Below are 19,012 nucleotides of genomic sequence, written 5' to 3' on the forward strand. Positions count from 1 at the left end.
ACATATTATAGAAACAGTCTTTATCCGTGTGCTTATAATATGTGGTGCTTGCTAAAGGCTGATTTGCAGCAGCTGCTGAAGTGGGTGCAGGCATTAAATGAAGTGCTCTGCAGGGCTGTCAGAAAAATCAAATCTTAGGTACTTCGTAATGGGTGCTTAACGCTTTTGACCTGAACATGTCAGGACTGTTGTTGCCACCTGTGAAGTGGGAATAGTGCAATGCATTCATCTGGCTAAACAGCTGTAATAAAGGTCAGTGATACTCATTGAATATCTGATACTGTAGTGAGAAGCTGTACAGAAAAGCCCTTGAGGAAATTAATAATTGCGCATTTGGAGCAGGGTGTGAATGGAGTGCAAGTAAACAAGTTTTAGGGCCCACATATTGGACAAAGAGGAGGAAACAAAATCCTGAGTGGCTGCTCATTAGCTGAATACCTTCCATTCTGGATGGGAAATAAGAGCATGCGATCATGTAATTAAAGATTGTATCATGATGCATATGCACAGGAGGGCTGAATTAACATGGTGGTTGCAGCCTTAATCCTGGTCTTTCATAACTTGCAGGTCCTTTACTTGGTAACCTCAATAATGTTGCTTGAATGTAGTTCTTTTGTGTGTAATTTAAATCAGCAGCACCTGAAAAGGAACCTTGTGTTTATCAATGATATTGTTAACAAATGTTTTGGGGATGAAAAATCAAAGCAATCTCTTTGCTACAGGAGCGCTTTTATAAAACCTATCTCAGGCAGACAACAACTTGCTTTTCCATTGTTTCGCCTTCATCTGTAATCGCCACGGAGCGTCCTGCAGCCCTGTGCTGCGTTTCATCTCCAGTCTGTTGCGCAACCTGTTTTGCACAACACTGAACCGCTTTGTTTTCAGATTCCAGAGAGGTGCAGGAGGCAATGGATTGTAATTTTAGTAAAACAAATAAAATATGATCAAACCTTTTTGCACTGGTCTTGTGACTTGAAGAAGTTGCTGGGATTAGTGGGTGGGCAACTGCACCCGCTATAGCTGACAGCATGGCTCTGTCCACCAGTCCCTTGTGTGCTAAAATACCATCATTTCTACGCTTTGAGAATCCTTTTCTTTTTTACATTGCACCTTACACCTGCTTTCCTTTCTCCCTGGTGTTGTTTTAAGTGTTTGCAGTTTTTTTTCCACCTAGATAAATGCTTTTGAGGAACTAATTGTGCATCCAGAAGAATAAACAGTGTGTTTAACTATCTTATATGGAGGGAAATGAATGCCTTAGAAACATCTGTTTGCTTTGTGGTTTTGAAAGATTCCAGGGACGAGTCAGTGCATTGTTTTCAGACCTCTACATCTTGTCACTGCCAGCACTAAAATAATGAATTACGAGACATAAGAGAGAAATATTGAAGTCTTAGGGCATTTTCATCTATCAGCTAAAAAAATTCTTCCCAAATGTACCAGAAACAACCGCAGTAGGAGTCGATGAAGACTGTCAAGATGCGATGGCAAATTTGGAGCTCTGAGGCCAGCACCGTTTCTGGATTCTGAGGGGGTTTGGTTCAGTTGGTGCGTGTTGCTCCGCTGTGTCTCAGCTAACGAGACCTGCTGCGTGATGCTGACGAAGCTGCAGGATTTCTCCAGCTGTACTCTCTGGGCACCTTAGTGTTGGGCAAGGTAAACCTCTGTAACAAATTATCTCAGCGAATATAGAGGTGCTGGGTTTGTCAGTGTTTCTGTTCGTGCCTTTCTTACCTGTTTGACAAGGATGCTTGGGTGTCTGAATAGCGGACAGAGGCCAACTGGTGTAGATTCCAACTTGCCTTTCTAACTATTTGTGTTTTAAGTCGAGCATTACATTGTATTTCACGACTGTTTAAAAATTTTGGGGTTTAAAAAGTGTCTTCTTTCTTTATACCTAATTTTGTTGTTGGAGTGAAGGATGAATGGCTCCGATATGGACCTGTTGTGAACTTGAGCAAGAGCCTGAGGAGCAAATAATTGGAATATAGGTGTAGACTGCTGTTATTATTTGGTTTTACTAGCCCTGCACTGTAATCTACTTTTATTTTTAATAATCAGGTTTTTTAAAGCTGTATTTTACTGGGGTCATGCTCAGTGTGAATTCAGAAACTAAGTTCTCATAACGCTGGAGTCACAATAATCCACAAGGATGCTTTGGAAAGATCAAGCCCTGAAATCCCTGAGCAGCACCTGAAACTTCCATCCAGGTCCGTGGCTGCAGTGCATTTGTTACACAGCTTTGCTTTTCATCAGGTGTTCCCATTGAAAACTCCTGTCACAAGGGGCGGAACAGAGCTCCTGTTGTTCACCTGTAGTTTTTAACTTGTCAGAGGGAAGGCCGCTGGAAAGAGGGCAGCAGCCATGGCCCTGCCCTCGGGGGAGATTCCTGGGGTGCAGGGTGTACCCCGCAAAGCCATGTGAAGCACTGCTCAGCTGCCACTGAGGAGCTCATTTCTAATTAACGAGCTTGCATTTGCATAGCAAGAAGATAGACACTCCTGAGATAAATCAGGTGTAGCTCCCTGAAAGCTCAACACTCGGTGAGAATGCAGTGTGTCCTTCAAGCCTCCTACCTCGAGAAATGATCTGATGTACCCACGGAGGCGGCTTCTCCTCCCCTCACCAAAAGCAGGGCTGGGGTTGCAATTGTTAATATTAATTGGAGCTATGATGATTGCGGTGCCAGCCCATCAGGCTTCGGCAGGAGCCTGTTCAGCACTGGCGGCTCTTCTCCGCTACGGCACGTACGCTGGGATCAGCTTGATTAATGTGCCCAATAGAAATAAAACAAATGGAAATTTTTTTAGATTATACAGTATACTCATAAATATTAATGCATTTTGGTATTGAATTGCATGTAATTACATATTTATACATTTAAGTCACCTTCCTGATACACTTAAGGCACTTTACTGATGAAAGATATATCTGGATAAGATGGTTTTAAACCATGCCTAATATGTTTGTAGGATTTATTTAATAGTGTGTGGGCTTGTATGCTGGCAGGAGAGGAGAAAAACCTCCATTAAAGTCGGAATGCGTTGTTCCCAGGGTCTGCTGCTTAGTCTGAATCGACTCCATGGGTAGCTGCTGAAAAATATGTCTCGACATGAAATATTACTACATCTCCTTATCTATGTAGATAAGGTCTGCACAGTCCTGTCACCTTAGAGTAATTACAGCTTATTACTCTAATCATGATGATGCCTGAAGTCTGTAATTAAGATTGTGCCGGCTAATGTACTAGCAGGCAGCATGGTACAGCTATTGTCCTATCTAAACAACACCGAGATAAAAAGAGGCTGAGGGAGCAAGGGTGGAAAGCGGGGCAGTGATTGATGCCGGGCCGCGTTCCCGGCTGAGCGCGTGTGTGCGAAACAGCCCTGGGCAGTTCGCACCCTCAAACACGAGCATCAACACCCCGTGATCTCCATCCAAGCTGGTTTTAATGCATCCTGTCCCCCTGTTTATCCACACAACCTATCTTAGCTTTTATTCTTTTAACATGTCGTGTTGCGGTCCAGTCTGCAGATGAAGAATTTAATATATATTGCTGTATACATACATATTTTAAGGCCAGATCGTGTATCTGTTGAAAGCAATGAGAGGTTCTGCCACACAATTGGATAATACAGGGTTTTGACCCACAGTGCTCTGTAATTTTCTCGGCAGCGATGGCAGCTGGTGAAAAGCAGACGGCTGTGCTGGAGGAACGGGGTTGTCTAAACACCTGTCTTTGTGTCTAGATTTCAGAGGGAGCCCACCCACCAAACTAGAGTTTAGGCCCGCTTTCCAGTTTTCAGAATTGCAGTCCATGTACGTAGGGAGCTCCCTTTCTGCTCGCTGGGCGTCAGCAGGAGAGGCACCTTATTTTTGGAGATTTCTGTAAATTATTCCGTCTGTCTTGGCTGGTCCATTTTTTCGTGGAGTTTGCAGGAAGCTTTGTGCTGTCACTCAGCTCTGCTGGGGGTTATGTGCAGATTCTTTCATCCCAATTCTGACAGGAGCTGAACTTCACTTTAGGTGGATATTGGCAATTCATGCAATTGGCTGCAACATGGGCTTCTTAATGGAGGAGGTTATCCCAGATAATGCCCATGGTGATCTGCAAAATTTGACCTATCTTACACCCTCTTTAAAGCTAATGGCAGCTAGTAAATTCTTGATGGCAGTGCTAGCCCCATTAGATGTTTTATAAGTTTCTGGAAGTCTGCCACTGTTTCATTTAGATCCCTAGCTGAAGAAAAAGAAAGAAATCCCACAAAAGCTATTTAGTCATTAGGAGAATTTTTTCCCTTTCTTCACTCAGTCAACCCTTCGCATTTAGAGTGAATCCTCTTTAGTTGTATTTTTATCTACAAATATGAGCTCTGCGTTTTAACCGAAGTCCTGTGCTGCTATAACGTGCTCTGGATTTTTTTCATGCTGATCTGAAAAAACAGATTGATGTTTCATCGTTAGCAGCGCGATGGTAGTTATCTGTTCTATGATAAAATATCTCATTGTTTCAATGGAGCGCATTGAACAAGTTGTGGTTCTGGTGCTTTTCTGCCCTGTTGAAGTTGCTCTGTGGGAATTGCAGCATTCCTCGCTTTTCCAGTTTATTTCCCCGGGTGCAGCCAAACAGGCCTGAGCGTGGGGGCCGCTGTGCAAGGTGCTCTGGTGTTGTCCAGGAGCTCAGCGTGTATTTGTAGTTGCCGTAGTTCCTATTTTATGAAGCTATTGATGATGAGAATGCAATAGTAACGGTACTATATGACACCTGAGAATTTGCCTTTGTGCATTTGTGGCGTGTATCTAAATCTAAGGCTTTCCTGGGAATAGAGGCAGCAGGTGTGCTCAGAAAAATGGTTCTTCTGGCTTTGCGTTTCCTTGGGCTGGCTCTGGAGGATCTCAGCTTGTGCACAGCGTGTTTCACAAGCAGATCTCAAAGCACCTTACTATGATCTGTGCTACTGCTGACTCGTTTTTCAATAGCTGGAGGAACCAGAGAAGAGAGACAAGACGTTCTTAAAACACCGATCCTGATTTATGGCTAAGGATGCTAAAGGTTGTTTTCATGAGCTTGGATAAAGCTCCTGACTGCGGTAGGTAGGGTATTTCCCATGGGCTCTTAGGTGAAGAAAAGGTAGAAAAAGTGTCTTCTGGCTTCGGTTCTGTACTCCCTTCTGTAATGTTTATAAAATTATTCTTTTTGCCAAGTATCAAATTTGAACATTGAACGTCTTCAGTTTAATTACTGATCTCATTAGTTTTAGTTATGAATTTTGTGACGCTCTTGTGGTTTAGATAGGCATGTAGGGAGCATTCTTCAGTCAAAACCAAACTGATTTTTGCCTTTGGGCATGTTTTTTTGCATTAAGAGGTGGCTTAATTGGAACGATATTCTCCTGAACATTTTTGCGACACAGGGACCAACAGCTCAATTTTTTTTTTTACTCTTGTTGATTATAATACTAAGTGACAATGAACAGAAGCATGAGGGTTTACAAGATCATATAGTACTTGGTGGCAGAGCATGAAGAGCTTTTGGTCAAAGCAGCCAGGCACGGTAGTAGGATATGCTTAAAGTATTATATTATTTAAGTAATATGTCCCTCATCTGGAAATACTGTACTCTTATCTATGGAGTTCTTTGGGCAGATGTGACTTGGCAAATTTCATTTATTGACTGTGCAGCAGACATTGTAATTAACACTTTCTAATAGCTTCTAATTCTTGTCTCCCCATGACCATCCAGCCTCTTCTTCCTCTGCCTGTACTTGAAAAAAAATTCTCCAATAACACAAAATTAATGTTTATTTTGAAACAAAAATGTGTGTTCTCAGTGTTGCAGGTTATCAGTAAGAAAATAGAGTAGCTGTAGGCTAAGTGCCAAAACTTGCGTTTATGGTACAAGACTTGAGTGGTTTTTATAGACAGTGATTCTGGGGTTTAAAGAAGTGGAAGTAACAAAGTTTTCAAATACAAGCCTTTTTTAATTTGGAACCCCACCCCAAGATGGCGAAATCTTCTGCCAGGTCAGGCTTGAGGGAAATGGCCACTGACTTTGAGTTTAGTTGAGCTCTTGCCTTGTCTTGCCAAATACAGGTAATAATACAAATAAATATGAATAGCCAAGCCTTGTTTGAATCCAAGGCTATTATTAATTTAAACGTTACAAACATATGCTGTCTTGTAAATGCATATTTACTTGATACGTGAGATGTGTCTCAGAATTAGGAGGTTGATGGTATGAAACCTAAAGGAGTGTGTGTCCGCTTCTGTGCACTCACGTCATGTTACACATTTTATATTACATTTGCCTGTCTTTTGATTATGTGGACACCTGTGCAGACTGATTTCTCCTTCTCTGCTGACTGTGGCATTGCCTCAAGAATTACGACTTAAAGAGGTTGACCACATCAGAGCTGTATCTTAACCGCTGTGTTTCTTTTCTCTTCCTTCCCTCTGCAGAAGGACGTGGCTCTGAAACCTCAGGAACGTGTCGAGAAGCGACAGAATCCTCTGGCCAAGAAGAAACGGGAAGCACTTACCAATGGGCTGTCGTATCTGCCAAAAAAGAACAGACTGCACCACCACCAGTACAGCTCCGACCGAGAAAATGACCGTAACCTCTGTCAGCACCTTGGGAAAAGGAAGAAAATACCGAAGGGCCTCAGACAGGTAGGAGACCAGTTTTCTGATGTGGGGCGGGAGGGCTTTGGCTCTTCACTTCTGGTATGGAGAAGCAGGTATCTCACCTTGTGGAATCACTGATTTTAACTCCTTCATTGTTGTTTTATTCTTGGGCTCTCAGGTGCCACTCGGTACCGTGTCTTGATACTAGAAGAGATTAACGGAGTGGGCAAGCAAGCAGTGTATTGATGTTAGAGCTGAGGTGACGGATAAACGTGCAAAGGTTGGAAGGGTTTTCCATAGCCTGGCTGTGGGATTGCCAGCGCAAACAGATCTGATGTCTCTCTTACACATTCTGTGCTATAAATGTGCCTTCTTGTCTTCAGACTTTGTACACAGAAGCGTAAAACCCCTTTTGAACATCAAGGGCAAGGTGAGGTTATTGTGAGAGGGGCAGCTGTGCATCAAGACAAAGCTGTAAGACTGATTATGGTGTGAGGAGCTCATCTGTGGGATGTCAGTGGTACTGGAGTGTGCTCGTTTGGGTAACTCATCACCTGCCCTTGAGCAGGAACCTCTTGCTGTCCCAAGGCTGGTGTTCCCTCGCTGTGACACTGGTGCACAGGTGACAAAAGTGAGCAGGTCACATCCAGGGTTGCAAAGCTTGAGGCTGGAAATCTGGGCCTCTTATTCAGGACTGTGCAGTGTTGTGTTTCTTCTCAAAAAAGAAGAAAGCATGACAAGTGTGATTTCTCTGGTGAGCAGGATGCAGAAAAAAGAGCCATGTTTTGCTCTTTTTGAATAAATATCACTGTGTTTGTCATATGTCAAAGACTGAATTAGAGCTGGGCATTTCAAGTATAACACGTGCCTGTGTGGTCATTTGGGTCGTGGTCTGTGAAACTCAAGTCTAAAGTAACAGCAAAGAGCTCCACTTTGACCGAAATTTGAGTGATATTAATGACTCTTTAACCCAAATGCGTATGTCTGATGGAGATGGTTGATGTTCATTGAATTAGTCTTCATCCTTGTTGGGTGCAAACCGAACCTTGTTTTGCAGAGAAACTAAGGAAACAGTGAGAATTCAGTGCTTGTCATTTTGTGAGCTCAGCGAAATGGAAGGAACATTGAGGATGACAAGTACCTTGATTTTTATTCAATTTTGATATTGACAGTTACAGAAACTAGTAAAAAAATATTTTCGTTATTATTTTTAAGCCTATACTGTATGTAGAAATAAAATAAGAGATTATCCAGTGCTTCAGCGAAGCAAACAAGGTGTAAAATCCTGTTCTACACTACCACATCTGTTTAATTTTATTTTGTGTGCCAAAGGGAGGTGAGAAAACTCTCCAGGTTAGCTGATGGAATGGTTATAAGTAGATATCGAAGGCAGCCGTTTCCTTGCCTGTTTTCTGTGTTCGCCTACCTGTTTTTCGCCCTCTTCGTGTTTCCTGTGTCAAATGGGAAATGTGTGTGCTCTGTGCGATGGGAACTGGCCCTTGTAAAAGCTGACTTCTGGCACTGTTTGATTCCCCGGCACAACCTTCTGCCAGGTGAAACCTTTCTGCCCGGTACTTCAGCAGCAAAGGAATCAGCCTCTCTGTTCAGGGAGGTTATTTGTGAGGTTATATTTTTTAAAAATAAATACACACTGTCCTGGAAGGTATTGAGTTGACAGATGTCATGGAAAATGGTTTTCTTTTTAGCTGATAAATGTGAGTACTCTGCTTAATTCCAAAGGGATAAGGCTGAGAGGGAATAAAATATCTTGTTCAATATAAATTTAACACATTTGGTAGGGGTATAGCTCCTTTGATACAAACATTTCAGTCTCATGAACAGTTTAGGTGCTGACAAATCCAAGTGGCTTTGGCACTTAGATGTGGGAAAAGGATGTCATGGAAAAGACTATAAAGTTATTTGCAAAGACATGCCCACAACCTTTATATATAGTATTTCTTGTGAGCATTTTCTGTCTTCTTTCAAGACAAATGGTGAAAACCTTGAAAAAAGGAGGAGAATTACAAGTTGTGAGGGTGTTTGCTCATGTAGCACTTTTCTTCCTGGAGTGACCCTTGGCTGCACGCCTTGGGTTTGCATCCCCACGGAATCCTGGGCTCTCAATGGCTGGTGGAGCTGCCCTCCCGAATGGCCACAAACCACCAACTGGGCATTCTGGTGTTGTCCGCTTGATGAGTAGAAAAGTCTGAACTCAATTCCAGTTTAATATTCTGCAGGTATATGGTGACTGTGCCTTGTTGGTGCTATATATTTGATACATAAAAAACATGTGTCTTGCCCCTGTTGTCCACGGAGGAATCCTGAGTTGTCACATGTGGACATTATAACTGGATGGCAGGATGCAATGTCGATGCTGTCACATGCATTCCCATGCTGGAAGAGACCTTGGCTGCAGTCTGGCTCTGTTGGGGAATGTTTTATATCTCAAGATCTTTGTTCATTGTTCTCCCGGTAGTTAACAGTGCTGTCTGATAGACCTTCCTGTGCAATGTGTGATCTGCTGGAACAAACTCTCCCGTGCAGTATTTATGGCATGAAGCTCCCTCGTCAAACAGATTTAGTTGAAGTCGGCTATTGGAAGGACTGCTAATTAGTTTTCAGAGAAAATCCTTGCAGTATTCATGCAGGTATTTATCCAGCTATGCTGAAATGCCTACAGGTTTATTGAAATCCAGAAAATGTGAAACTGTAGGTTAATTAAGGCTCGTATTTTACTAGCGAGAAGACTTTTGAACTCTGCTTTGTGAGCTTTTATAAATGTACTTATTAAGTGCCTCAAGGAACTTTTAGTTGGCATTAAGCAAACGTAAGACTCATCGGAATATTTCTCCAGTGTTTTACATTTAATTTCCTTTACATTAATTGGTGATGGCGTGCTTTTCTTTGTTTTCTGTAAAAAACATTTGGAAATCTTAAAGTGAACATTTTTAAACCAGTGGAAGGGTGGCAAAAAGTTTTGCATTTTCATTCCTCAGGGTTCGAGGAGGATGGGACATGCTAGGAAACGACTTTTTATTGCAGCAGGAGTGTTGAGAGTATTTTCATGGCGAGGAGGAAGGACCATTTCTAACAAGAAATTCAATGAGTGTGTGTTTTAGAGCAAGAGACACTGACTCTTGCCACCTCTACCAATTCTTGCATTGGTTTCTTTATCTGCTGGGTGATTAATGTGCCTCTTGTGGGAAAGGACTGTCTTTGGCAAATGCTTCTAAAGTGATCATCTCTGTGCTGGGGAAGTGGTGTATTAGCTGGGTTATGTGTATTTGAGAGACACTTGCAGAATATCGAATCCCAGATATCATGTGAGTGCAAGGAAGGAGGCAAACTGGCAATGAATAAGGGGCAGATAATGAACAAAGAGAAGAGAGTTCATGATGGAGTTAGGCAAATTTGAATGAGATAAAGGAAAAATGGGAAGAAAAAAGATGCGCTCCTGACTCTGGCAGTCAACTACAAGCATTATAAACTATTAGTTCTAACCTTGTAGTCCATTACATGAATCAGTTAAAGGGGAGGGAAGGAATTTATTGAAGATTTTCCTTCTTAGAATTAAGTTCATGATCCCCTTGGTAGTCTCACCCTGAATCTATACATCTTAAATCTGAGACTGCTAATGCTTTTGATGGCTGATCTGGACGGCCACTGTCATGCCCCGTCATTGTCACTTGTGAACGTTGTTAATTGTTGCGGATTTACTGAGGGCACCCTTGTTCCTTGCAGAGGCGCTTGTGTGCTTCAGCGCAGCAAACTGCTGGTGCGAAGGGTGAAATAACCATCGTGTGATCTGCGTTTTATCATGTTACAGTCCAGAATGGCTCTTGCACGCTCTTAGACAAGCCTGTGCATGGCAGGTAATGAGAGCAGAGAGGGAGGTGGGTGGTGGCGTTCCGGGTTGCGGTGACACTGGTCGGGGAGCCGAGCAGATGGGTTTGATTGTCACCGGCAGCGTGATCCCAGGGAGAGCCGACTGGTGACAAGCGATTTACAATGTGCTATTTACAGTTTGGGTTTGCAGTCTCTCAATGACATCTGAGTGCTCTTTAGCAACTGCTTTCATTACTGCTTTTCTAAGAGCTGTTAATTGAAAATGAAATTGTGGGTGGGCTTTGGGAGTGCAATAGCAGCTACAAGTATCATCCGCAACCACTGTGAACTGTTACATTGCTTTGACTCCCAACTCGTAGCTCTGTGTGCGGCGATGGAAAAAACCTGTATATATTTGTGCAGTGTGAGGTTAGACACCTAGGAAATACTGCATACAACGTGCATACATATGATAAGGGCTTGGATCCCCTTACTTATAGCTGCTGCAAGCTGGGATTACTTCACTGGCAGCCAGTGAATTTCAGTGACTGCAAAAGTGCCGAGGGTCAGGAAGGATCCTGGGCTGTGCCAACAGCTCTGGAGGACCAGGGAGGGTTTGCAAGCTGTGCGGGCTGCATTTGGCCGAGTTTGGCGCTGTTGGAGGTCTGGCCCTGAGTCACTGAACTTAAAGGAAATGTTGCTACCAACTCACGGAGCGTGGCACAAACCCGCTCGCTTCCGGAGCGGCGGCAGCAGGGACGCTGCCATGCAGGAATGGAAACTGAGCTAATGGATGTTACTTTCCATTCTGGTTGTGAAGAGAGAGGTTTTTTTTTTTTTTTAATCTATTTCAGAATACTAGCACAACCGCTTTGAAATTCCTAGGTTTGCTGTTTGTTTTGCAGCCTACACAGCTTGGTTCTGTACGTGCAAGTGATGCCAAAAGGCTCAAGTAACCCAAAGCAACGGGAGTTTGCAGGGGGCACTGTTTTAATGAAACTTTGCAGTGTGTTGGTATTGTGAGCATCGTTTATTTGGATTTGTTGATTTATTTATCGATCCACCCTGTTAACAGCTTTTTATTTGAAACACAAGCTAGGACACGACCAAAAAAAAAATCAGATTGCAGCACTGAAAGTATAGCAAGGGACTGTGCTTTGAAGTTACATACAGATGAGCAGATGTAATGATACATGGAAGAAAATGCTGGTGTGATAAAGGGAGATGGGTAGATGTGGGATTTGAGAAGCCTGTAGGGTGGCAAAGGGGGAGCCCGTCTGTGGGGAAGGGGTGAAGTGGTGGGGCTATGCACAGGCCTGGGCTGGGCCGGGTGGTTTTTTGGAGGGGTAAATGTGACACCAGGGTGTGCGTATGGAGGATGTGCCCAGAGAGGGGCCTGTTGTGCGAGTTAATGTTGTCTCTGTCTGCTACTGTCCGGCTCGGTGTTATCTATTCTACCATCGTGCTGTTAAAACATTGAGTGCTCTGTGCTGGCCAGTTGGTAATTTCATCCTTGAAAGGGAACCGCACTTTATTTTGCCCACATGCACAGTGTGTGCATTTCTGTATGTGTGAGGGAACGCGTGTCTGGAAGCTGGGCTGCTGTTCAGCTGCCCCTCTCGTTTCCCTCCCAGAAGCCGCCTCTGGTGACAAACAGTGCTTGAATTACAAGCGTTTTGTGATTCTCAACTGCTGTTTGCTTCTGATCAGAGGCCGCAGAAGTCTCCAGCTGCACTTAACCCGCAGTCACCATATCCAGTGTGTCATCTGGGAAGGCACCCAGCTGCTCAGCAGCATCCAAACAAGTTCTGGGCCCTGATAATATATAATTGAGCTCAATGGGCACAGAAAGGCTTGTTGTTCTTTATAGAAAGGACTGAAAAATGATGTGTTGCTTCGTGTGCCTGTTGTTCTGCACTGCGCAGCTCCCCCAGGTTTAATGAAGTTCCTGAATGGGCCCTTTGGATTCCTGGAAAACACACACACAAGCAGGCACGTAATGTGAAATCCAGAGCCGTTCCTGAGCCCAAGCGTGATGCCAGGATGCAGTTAATGTTTTCTGAGCGAGCGGGGAGCTGTGCAAACACCTGCATTCATTGATCAGCCGCTCGTAGAAGCTGCCACTTTAGTGAAGATCTGCCTGCAGTGACGTGTCGCAGGCGTTTCCCCCCATATAATCACCGGTTTCACCTGCAATTTTTCAATAAGCTATTGAATTATACCTCTGTAAATGATACGCTGCAAATCCAGCAGGTCCTAATTGCTAATGATGGTTCTGAAAGACTTTCATTTGACTGTAATTAGGTTTGCAAGCAATCAGCTGCCCTTATCAGAATTGAAAACACATAATGTAAAATACGGGCTGGTGGGAACGTTGTGTTTTCTTAGAAGGAGGAGGCAAGAGGAAGATGTTGTATTAGCAGAAGCTGTGACATATTTTAGCACCTTGAAAACATCATGTGTGAAATTAATTCTGTTCAGTATTATACCATCTGGCAGTGTTATTGTTCTGTATACGTTGCCATGTAAAGAGCACTTTTTATCGTCTGGGGATGAGCCTGTGTTTGAAATAGTAGTCATGAGTCAAATGGATTACTAAGGATGTTATCCCTGCTAGAGAGGTTAAAAATACATATTGGGGAAATCCCATGGACTCAAAATGGCTTCCCTGTGGAGAGCTGCACTTGCAGGGCTGAGGAAATTGGAAGAAAAAGGCCTTTTTCTTGCCATGCCCCTGTCCTGTGACTGAGTATATGTAAGAATAACTCTATCCAAGTGTTGTTTATAGAATCCCAAGTAGAAAATGCCTGTATCTTAGACTCAGTACCATGATAATTGTTTAATAATATACTACTGTTTTGATCCTGTTTCTATGTCCCTGGGTTGATCACCCAGCTTGAGTCTCTTGTGGGATCTAATGGGCAGCAGCAGCTTCAGGCTCTGGTGTCAGCACAGAGACACAGAAGAATATAAGCTTAAAACCTGGTTACAGTCTGGTGTTTGCCCACTCTGGCCCACTCTGCTGTTTGGCAGCATGGATTGTTATTTAACCAGGACTCAAACGTGGGTGTTCATACCTGGTTTGCTGACCAGTGTTGTTACCGTGATGTGTTACTTCTCAGTGGTAGAGCTTGTACAGCCAAGGCAGAGCGTGGAAGAGCTTGGGTCCCACCTGGAAACAGGAATAAATGGTGACATATTAACATCTCCCATGTTTCTCTGAAGCTGATGGTGTGAGCTGGTAGCACACGGGATGCGCAGGAGGGTTGTACTTTCACAGCTGATCAGGCTTGTAAGAAAATGAGCACTGTTGGCATGTTTTTATTTCTAATGCAAATTTTGCCACTGCTTTCCAATCTGCCCTGCTGCATCCCGCTCGGTGGTTTGGCTCCGGTTTGTGCAGCTGTGAAGCGGGGTTGCCAGAGAGATGTCAACCCCTGTCACCAGCCCAGGTGACGCAGTGGGGAGAAGGTGCCCCGTGTGCACCGCTCACTGCAGCCGGGGGAACAACCTCCCAGCAAATTCCAAACTCCAAACCAGATTAAAAACAGTGGCTACTGGGTTAACCTAATTACGTTAATCACTTAGATATCTTGAGAAAGATAGCAAAAGAAATTACTGTGCACAGAGTAGTTGTTGTCTCCCAGGTTTCTTTTTTCTTTTAATGTCGGCACCCTACAGTAGTTGAAAACTTAAATGATTACTAAAGGTGAGGTTTTTGGGAAGTGAACCATACTTTGAATGCACGATGCAATCAATTGCTGTCATAAAAGTTCCTAAGCATGTTATCAATAAGGAACTAAGAAAACAAATAATGTTGACGGAGGCTGCTTGGAGACAGATTAAGCTGTAGCTTGTACTACATTATTAATACAATTATTATATTATAGTAGCTTATAGCTTTATTACATTGTATACAATGTAATAAAGTGACTATTTTGAAATAAAAGAAACCTTCCAGCACTTCTAAAACTTTTTGGTGTTGTATTCCACAAATAACTTAAATCTAAGCTAACACTTGTGACCCATAGGGTTAAACTCTGTGTTTTAACTGGAAGCACAGCAGTTCATCCTCAAATTTGTTGTGAAAAAATTGAAGTGTTGGGGCTATGTTACTTTAGAAGATTATTGTTGTTGTTGTTATTACTATGATTAGTATTATTTTCTCCACAAACTCTGTATTCCAACAGGGAGGGGGGGTAAGAGTGATGTGTTCAAATGTGGCTGCTTAAGAAGAACAGAGTTCAAAGAAGGGAGTTCCCTCTCACGCAGCTCTTTTCTGTGTGAGCAGAGGAACAAGAGGGAGAAAAACCCAAGTTTGCTTATAAAATGCAGCCTGGCCTAGGCCCAGCTCACCCCGCTAAGCCAATTCCCGTTCTCCCAAGGCTGGAGAATTAAAGTAATTAATAAAAATAGCGAAGCTGAGAATGGATATAGAACTGATAACTGGTGTTTAATACTTTAAGAGATTTCAGGTTGGCTTTGTCTCAGTATTTTAATAAAAATCTTTTAAGCCTAAAGCAGGTGGATTTTCTCTTAACCGTACGAGGCAGCTAACGTTTGGTGTGTTAAATATGCCATGGTACTCTTTGATTCTGGCCATTTCCTTCCTAAATGATGTTACTCTGATGTAGCTGAACAAAAAAACCTCATACTTTTATAAAGAAAAATAAAAATCAAGTGCCCAAGGCAGGCAGAGGGTTAATAAAAATGGAAATGCTGTTAAAATTACTAACCGATCTGTTTAATGGCTTGTAGTCTCCCCTCCCCCTAACACATGTTCCTCTCTTGTAAAGCACCTTATTGCTTCCTGCTTGTTTACCGGTTTTTAGCAAGTCAAGCAGCTTTCAAATTGCTTTGATGTTAATTATAGAACTTGTTCAATAAGGCTTGCTAGGTGAAGGAAAATAGCTGGTATGTTTAAGGAAATAAGGAAATACACAGACAAGTGCTTTGTGTGTTGGTTCTGAAGAAGGAAATGCCAAGATACTGATGACTTAGTGTTGTCAAATAAAGGCTATATTTGGGTGCACGCTGCTCTCAGCTTGCAGGGGTTGATCTTAGTTGTCTTCAGTTCTCTTGATAAAAGGGAACTACGTGCTGAGGACTGCTCCTTGCGATTGGAAAATGAGTTGAGTTTCTATACCTGTTGTGCCTCTGGCTGTGGGTGTGCAAGTCACGGCCTCGTTTCCCCATGTTCATCCTGTACGTAAAACCTGTTTAATGATAAAGAGCTTGTCTACTGATTCCTAATCAAGGCATAAAGGTTTAATCAAACAATTTGTGCGGCGTTTGGAGAGCTTCAGATGAAAGGTTTGGTACCTGTGTGATAGATGAATGTTAATAATTTCCAGTGCAGAGCACCGTTACAGCTGACTGTGGAGTTTGTCAAGAACCAGCGCTGTGTTCAGTGACTGGAGGGGACTTGTCAGGAAACGATCTAAAACCTTTAGCTCGTTAGTAGCATTGTATTTATAAAATAGTAACAGTACACAGAGGGGAGGGTGGAAGGTGTATCGTTACAAAATGCTTTTGAAAGATTTGAAGTAAAAATTGCAGTCTCGTGTTTCTTTATCAGAATTGCTGTGTTTCCAGCGCTGGAAAACTATTTTCAGTATTAAGGCTTGTGCTTCCAATGTTTTAAATAAACCTGTGCTTTAGTATGCAATAAATACTGAAAACAACCCCCTCAAACTCTCTTCTTCATAATAATGATAGATTTTGATACAATTATTGCTGGTGTGCTATTACCATTGTGCAGTAGGTACCAGTGGGTGTGTTGTTTCCACAAGCAATAAGTGCCGTGGCATCTTGTGTATGATTTTCTAGTCATCGGGAAACATTTTCTGGAGGAGAATATGCGAGATGGTAACATTGCATTGGGGGAAAGGGACCTTACCTATCAATAGCAATGCAGGCCTTGTAATTCTCAATCTTCCTAATTTAAATCATGAAAATCTGTTTTTAATGAATAATTCAGGGACCTGATTTAGTAGAATTATTTCCAGCCCATGTATATTAAACAGCCGACCTGCTCCAGCAGTTCTGTTTAAGACACTCTTGATGGGGGGGTTTCTTTTTCCTACAGAAATGATCATCTTTGTCTGTTAGAAAATAAAGCTGCTGTGGTATTTTGTCCCTTTGATTACGTGAGGATTTTTCTTTAAACCTCATAGGCTAAAATTCAAGCTGAAGAAAAATAAACCCCTTACTACAGGAGCTCCTAGAATTCAATTTGGAGAGAGTAAACCTTGTACTATATCCATTAGGAAAATGGCAGTATTCTTCCATTTCCTGATGTTATTCAATTACTTACCCCGCTTCCTGCTTTTAGCGCAAACTGTATATTTTAGCTCATGACCTTTGACAGCAAATTGAATCAGAAGTGGAGATGCAATGGAAGGTTTTTTTAAAGGTTCTTTAAAGGCATTGATGTGTAGGGAATCTTGGGGTTGATTTGTTTTGTTTTTTTCTTTGGAAAAAGGGGTTTTAAGTTAAAGTTGTTCCTCCTTTGCCTTGGAGAACAGTGGAGTCTGCATAGCTGCTTTTGCTAGTGCATGCCTGCTGCAATTAGCGCTGCATATTTTAGTTAATACCAATAAAAGTGGAGTTTGTTTAATTTAGAATCAAGCCCTTGTTTAGATTGGATTAGCACTTTAAGAAAAATATTTGACTTGTAAAACGATGCTATTGACACAAAACAGTTCCAAGTCCGAAATCCTGAGCTTTGTCTCACCGCTGCTGCGGCCTTTCTCGCCCCTTCCCCGTTCACAGGTTTTTATAGTTTTAAAGTGACGTTATGGACTTTAAAGCCTTACGATGGAATGAAAAAATGTCTTGTTTAGCTGAAAGTCCAGAGTATTATACAGTCTCTTAAAGGAGAGACGATGTTTCTGTAACGCGTTAAACATACAGTGCCTCTGAGTGATGCTTGTGTCTTGGTAAGAGCTGAGGAGCACTGATAAAGAGCGCTGAAGGTGTATTCGCGTGGCATCCCAAGAAACATCTCATCTGTCAGTAATTCCAACATGCGTATCAGGAAACCCACAGGACGTAATTCACCATCAGCCCTTTCATGGTTTTTATGTTGCCCCAGTTTTACTCTCTTGGAAATACAGGCTTTATTTTCCAAAGCTTCTCAGCACCACAGTGAACCAAGTCCCAGTGCCAAACTGACTTACAGTACTTGGAAGTCAAAGTCTTAATAAAACTGGTGGGATTTAGGGTCTGCATTGCCACTGTGGCTGTTACCATTTAGTCACAATCTGTTTCTGGTTACTGATTTTTCCACTGCTCTTGAGAAAGGGAAGCTCAGCCACTGGGGCTGGGGTTGTGTGGGTGGTAAGAGATCTGAGACATCACCTGGACAAACCACACGGCTTCTCATTTATATAGGATTCTAAGTCTTCAACATCTCCAGATCTGGTGCCCCTTAGAAAAAATGAGGGAGAGGGAATGCAGCAGTGTTTGGACTAACGGTGCTGTGAATACCCTCTCGCAGCAGGAGAGGCAAATCTTCATGTACATTGTTCTAATCTTTAGCTTCTCCTAGATTGTAGCTCGTTTACAAGCTTTGCATTGCACTCCTTCCCTAACACTTGTGAATAGTGCAAGCACAGAAGAAACCCAAACCAATGTGTTTGAGTGAAGCCTTCCAACATAGGTACCTGTATCTACCCAGAGCTCTGCAGAAGCCATTGGTAACATCATCAGGGCTGCCCAGCTCAGCCATACACAGTTCCTGGTGAAACTTCTCACATACGGTGTTCCCTGGGCTTTTCTGTTAACAGTTGAACGAGACTGTAATAGTTCTTAGCTTTATCTGATCAGAATGCTTCATGTCATAGTTCCCCTCCAAATGTATTGGTTTTACTAATCCTGTGTCTTTATAGAATAACAACATTTTGAGGGGAGTGAGAGCCCAGTGGTGTGTCCAGAACTTGCCCTTGGATTGAACTTGAACAGAGCTCGAATTCAAGAACGAAAAATCAGGAGATGTCTTAAACTTTTTTCTTCCAATGCGAAGAAGCAGACATCCCCTTTCCTTCCCTCTGTTACAAGAGCAGCTGTGCTGGTATCTACTTGCACTGGAAGTGCAATCTCTCTGCCACGATTTGCAAAATTTTCAGCTATATACACAATGCTGAGCTGTATCGTGGTCCAGCTTGGGTCTGTGCTAGTAGAGAGCCTGGCTTTTCTGTATCAATATTTGTCTAACCTGGTACAAGAGCTTTGTTGCTTTGGGTTGTGTTGTTCTGCAGGCTGCTCCAAGATACCATTTAATTCTTTCTTGTTCTGGCTGCAGCAATGCCAAGTATTTGTTGAACATCTGTCAGCGTGTTCAGATTATTAACCTAACTTCTGCTCATTTATGTTAATAAAAACATTTGAGACTCATAACAAGCATGTGTAACAGTTCCTCACACTTCTAGTCCCACTGAAATCCAGCTGAGAGGCTCGACACAATCTTACCCCAACAGCCAAGCGTTGGCGATTCCCCCTTCACAAAGCACTAATGCACTTTGTGTGCCACCTGGACTTGGAAGGTGGCACAGCTTATAAA

General features: G+C 42.7%; 1 protein-coding gene across 5 annotated transcripts in view; it reads left to right on the forward strand.

Moving 5' to 3' along the window:
• AUTS2 (activator of transcription and developmental regulator AUTS2) overlaps positions 1–19,012 on the forward strand; it is a 713,568-nt gene that overhangs the window by 183,021 nt on the left and 511,535 nt on the right. For all 5 annotated transcript variants that reach the window (XM_065852903.2, XM_065852902.2, XM_065852904.2 and 2 more), the window contains exon 2: positions 6,460–6,669. In XM_065852903.2, coding sequence (XP_065708975.1) covers positions 6,460–6,669 — 210 coding nt within the window. The remainder of the gene's footprint in view (positions 1–6,459; positions 6,670–19,012) is intronic.

Source organism: Patagioenas fasciata, chromosome 19 (genome assembly GCF_037038585.1).
Source record: "Patagioenas fasciata isolate bPatFas1 chromosome 19, bPatFas1.hap1, whole genome shotgun sequence".
NCBI lineage: Eukaryota > Metazoa > Chordata > Aves > Columbiformes > Columbidae > Patagioenas > Patagioenas fasciata.